The sequence below is a fragment of the Capra hircus genome, chromosome 23 (assembly GCF_001704415.2).
Source record: "Capra hircus breed San Clemente chromosome 23, ASM170441v1, whole genome shotgun sequence".
Classification (NCBI taxonomy): Eukaryota; Metazoa; Chordata; class Mammalia; order Artiodactyla; family Bovidae; genus Capra; species Capra hircus.
Window position 1 is genome coordinate 20,377,772 of NC_030830.1, and position 4,720 is coordinate 20,382,491.

A 4,720-nucleotide genomic window follows, 5' to 3' on the forward strand; every position below is an offset into this window, starting at 1 on the left:
TCAGTCTGATTTTGGCATTGACCATCTGGTGATGTCCATGAGTTGAGTTGTCTCTTGTATTGTATTGCTATGTCCAGTGCATTCTCTTGGCAAAACTCTATTAGCCTTTGCACTGCTTCACTCCATATTGCAAGGCCAAATTTGCCTGTTACCCCAGGTGTTTCTTGACTTCCTACTTTCGCAGTCCAGTACCCTATAATAAAAAGGACATCTTTCTTGGGTGTTAGTTCTAAAAGGTCTTGTAGGTCTTCATAGAACTGTTCAACTTCAGCTTCTTCAACCTTACTGGTTGGGGCATAGACTTGGATTACTGTGATATTGGATGGTTTGCCTTGGAAACGAACAGAGATCATTCTGTCATTTTTGAGATTGCATCCAAGTACTGCATTTTGGACTCTTTTGTTGACTATGATGGCTACTCCATTTCTTCTAAGGGATTCCTGCCCACAGTAGTAGATATAATGGTCATCTGAGTTAAATTCACCCATTTCAAATACCCCCATGCTGACCCCTAAAATAAGAAATTTGGAAAATCTGTGGGAAAAATAAAAGCATTCATATTGATATCTTAAAGATGGTTACTCATGTATGACATAAAATATTTTTCATTTTGTGCTCACATTTACTTTTTGGAGTAATAATATGGGTAGAGGAAAATATCGAAAAAAGAAATTTTTGATGTGGTCAATTAACATTGCATCACTGTGAAGATGATTGATAATTGGAACTCTTGGTCTTCTTGGTTAATAGTGTTTTTACTGCTGTCAGTAAAAAGCAGCTTTTAACCCCTTAAAATTATGAGAATATCTAGTTAGCATAATGAAAGGAAAATATTACAGTTAACCGAGGAATGTAAGTAAAATTTGCACATGTATAATCTAAAAGAATCAGTGCGTATTGTAAAATATTTTTAGTTTCGGTGCCTCAGTTTAAAACTTATTTTAAATATTTTTTTTTGTACATGTATCATAATACATTAGCTATTAAATAATGCATTATATTTGATAATAATTTTTTGTATATTTCATGAGTACTTCTGTCAGGTGAGAAGTGACTTCTCTGGTAGCTCAGATAGTAAAGAGTCTGCCTGCAATGCTGGAGATCTGTTGGACCCCTGGGTAGGGAATATCCCCTGGAGAAGAAAATGGCAACCAACTCCACTATTCTTGCCTGAGAATACCATGGACAGAGGAGCCTGGCAGGCTGCCGTCCATGGGGTTGCAAAGACTCAGACACGACTGAGTGACTTCACTTTCATGTACTTTATCTCAGGTGATGACGCAACATAAATTGTCGACATATAAAGGTTGTAAAAGACACATTTCCATAATAGAAATTTCAGGGAGGAAAAATCAGCGTCCTATTGTTTCCACAGAACTTTCTTTTTCCCAATCAGTCTCTTTATGGCCCCCTTGAACTGCTTACTCCTTAGAGTATAGATCAGTGGGTTCATGCTGGGAGTAACAATGGAAGAAAAGATACTGAGAAGTTTACCCTCATTTTGATTTGGACTGTTTCCTGGCTGGATGTACATATAGATAACAGTTCGGTAGAAGATGGATACCACAATGAGATGGGAGGAACAGGTCCCAAATGCTTTTTGCCTTCCCATTGCAGATTTGATCTTGAGCACAGCTACAGCAATGAAGCCATAAGAAACCAGAATGAGAAGAAGAGGAACAAGAATGATAATCAGGCACATGGCAAATGTGGTTACCTCCATGGCTGTCGTGTCCACACAAGCAATCTTGATCATTGCAGACATTTCACAAAAGAAGTGATCCAGGTGGTGACTTCCACATCGAGGAAGACTCATGGCATAGGGGGAAACTATCATGCAGTTAATAACACCAACCACCCAGGCAGTGCCTACAAGGCCCTGGCAAAGTTGGGAGTTCATTATGGTCATATAGTGCAGAGGCCTGCAGACAGCACTGAACCTGTCATAAGACATCACAGCTAGAAGGATACATTCAACTGAGCAGAGAACCGTATCAGTGAAAAGTTGGAAAGCACAACCACCAAAGGTAATTCTCTTGTCTTTGCCCCAGATATTGACCAACATTTGAGGGACTATGTTTGTGGTATAACTGAGATCCAAAATGGCCAAGCTTCTAAGGAAGAGTACATGGGAGTTTGGAGATGGTCATCGAGAAAAGATAGCAGGATGATGGCCATATTTCCAATCAGGGCAATGATGTAGAAGAAAAATACCACCCAAGAAATAATCATCTCCATCTGAGGCTGGCCTGTGAATCCAAGGAGTATAAATCCACCAAAGAAGCTGTCATTGATCATTCTTTTTCTTTTTCTTAATAGCAATTCTGAAAGTAGAATAATCAATATAGTAGAAATCATATGGGTATATTCAGAAACTTCACTATCAGATTCAAATCAGGATTATATGAACGATATAGATAAGTTTTATTATCAAACACATAAATGTATTTTTTCAGTGATACAAATCATATAAAATTTAACATATGATAGTAATAGATTATTATATAAATTTTTGAATATCTAGTGAAATGTCCAAATGTGGATTATAGTGGAGAGTTTGATAAAACCTAGAAATCTACATCAATGACTGGAGTGTATAAAAGAGTACTTTGCTCAATTTAATGTCATTTAATGTAATTCTTTATTGAAAGAATTTTCTCTGTGCCTATAATATAGCATAGCAGTGCATGCTAAAAGATGAAGAATTTAAATCATTGACTTTGTTTTATCTTTAAAAATATAATTATTTTTATATTAGGAAACAAAGTCATTAATATTAAATAAAACAGAATAGTTTCCGATTCTGTCTGAAGAAAAGATTCTTGGAGTTATTTTCAAATATGGAGATTCCTGGTACTTCTCTAAAATGTTTAATTAACTTACTGATTGATTGACTGGGAGATAGGTACATTAACCATTCTTATTATTCTAACAGTCACAGGAAGGTAGAAATCTGTTATCGGCCTGCTTCTTTTACCTCATTGTTGTAATATAATTACAATAAAGTTTGAAATATGTGTTTATACCTCAAGAACAGGATACCCTAGAATGAGGGAAATATAATAATATAACTTATATCAACATTATTACCTATTCTGTCACTTTGTTTTAGTGAGCACTAAGATTTATAAGGACTGATGCTAAAGCTGAAACTCCAGTACTTTGGCTACTTCATGCAAAGAGTTGGCTCATTGGGAAAGACTGATGCTGGGGGTGATTAGGGGCAGGAAGAGAAGGGGATGACAGAAGATGAGATGGCTGGATGCCATCACTGACTCGATGGATGTAGTTTGAGTGAACTCCGGGAGTTGGTGATGGACAGGGAGGCCTGACATGCTGCAATTCATGGGGTCACAGTTGGACACAACTGAGCTACTGAACTGAACTGAACTGAACTGAAGATTTATAACCAGGTCTTTCTTTCTCAAGGGCCTTCTCTTCACCACCATGCATGTCTTTTTTTGCAGATAACCTCCCACTTTCTTTCTCAAAAAAGCAAGTCTCATCTAGTTCCGTATGTACGACAGTGAATTCAAGTCTTAAATAAAATCAGGAATAAAAGGACTGGAAGACACTTGATATATCATGACGGTCAGGATATTGGAAGTTAGGAGTGTAGAGCATTTGTAACAATATCTGTTTTTTTAAAAAAATATTTGCTCCGAACCTCTTATTTTTTTAAATTTAATTAAAAAATTTTAACATCAAATGCATTTTTTGGGGGGGTATAGCTGATTAACAATGTTGTGATAGTTTTAGGTGAATAGCGAATGGATTCAGTCATACACATACATGTATCCATTCTCCCCCAAACCCATCTCCCATCCAAGCTAGCACATAACATTGAGCAGAGTTCCCTGTTCTATACAATAGGTTTTTGTTGGCTATCCATTTTAAATATAGTGGTGTGTACCTGACCTTCCCAAAGTCCTTAACTATCCCTTCCCCGCAGCAATCACAAGTTCGTTTTATGTGTCTATGAGTCTGTTTCTGTTTTGTAATTAGGTTTATCTGCCTTCCCTGGTGGCTCAGAGGTTAAAGCATCTGCCTGCAATACAGGAGACCTGGGTTCAATCCCTGGATTGGGAAGATCCCCTGGAGAAGGAAATGGCAACCCACTCCAGTATTCTTGCCTGGAAAATCCCATGGACAGAGGAGCCTGGTGGGCTACAGTCCATGGGGCCACTAAGAGTCGGACATGACTGAGTGACTTCACTTTCACTTTCATCTGTATCATTTCTTTTTAGAGTCCAGATATGAGGGATGTCATATGATATTTCTCCATCTCTATCTGACTTACTTCACTCAGTATGAGACTCTCTAGATCCATCCATGTTGCTGCAATGGCTTATTTCATTCTTTCTAATGGCTGAGTAAGATTCCATTGTATGTATGCACCACATCTTTTCCATCCATTCCTCTGTCAATGGACATCCAGATTGCCTCCATGTCCTGGCTATTGCAAACAGTGGTGCAATGAACACTGGGTGCATGTATCTTTTTGGGCCATGTTTTTCATTGGATATACTCTCTTCTAAAGCAGGATGTTATATCACTACTATTACTTCTTTTCAGTTCATTCTTTACCTTCACTTTTCTTCACTGTATCTTCTCATTCATTTCTCCTCCCCTCCAGTTAGCTCCAATGTTTTCTAACCAATTTCTGCTTTTCTCTTTGCTTCATTGATCCTTTATTCCTATTAGCTTCAGTTACTAGCTC

The 4,720-nt window shown here is 37.6% G+C and overlaps 1 protein-coding gene across 1 annotated transcript; it reads right to left on the bottom strand.

Annotated features, from left to right (window-relative positions):
• On the bottom strand, positions 1,361-2,298 carry LOC102187312 (olfactory receptor 2W1-like). The gene is given in 2 exon segments (XM_013976958.2): positions 1,361-2,124; positions 2,127-2,298. Coding segments are annotated over 2 exon segments (936 nt in total).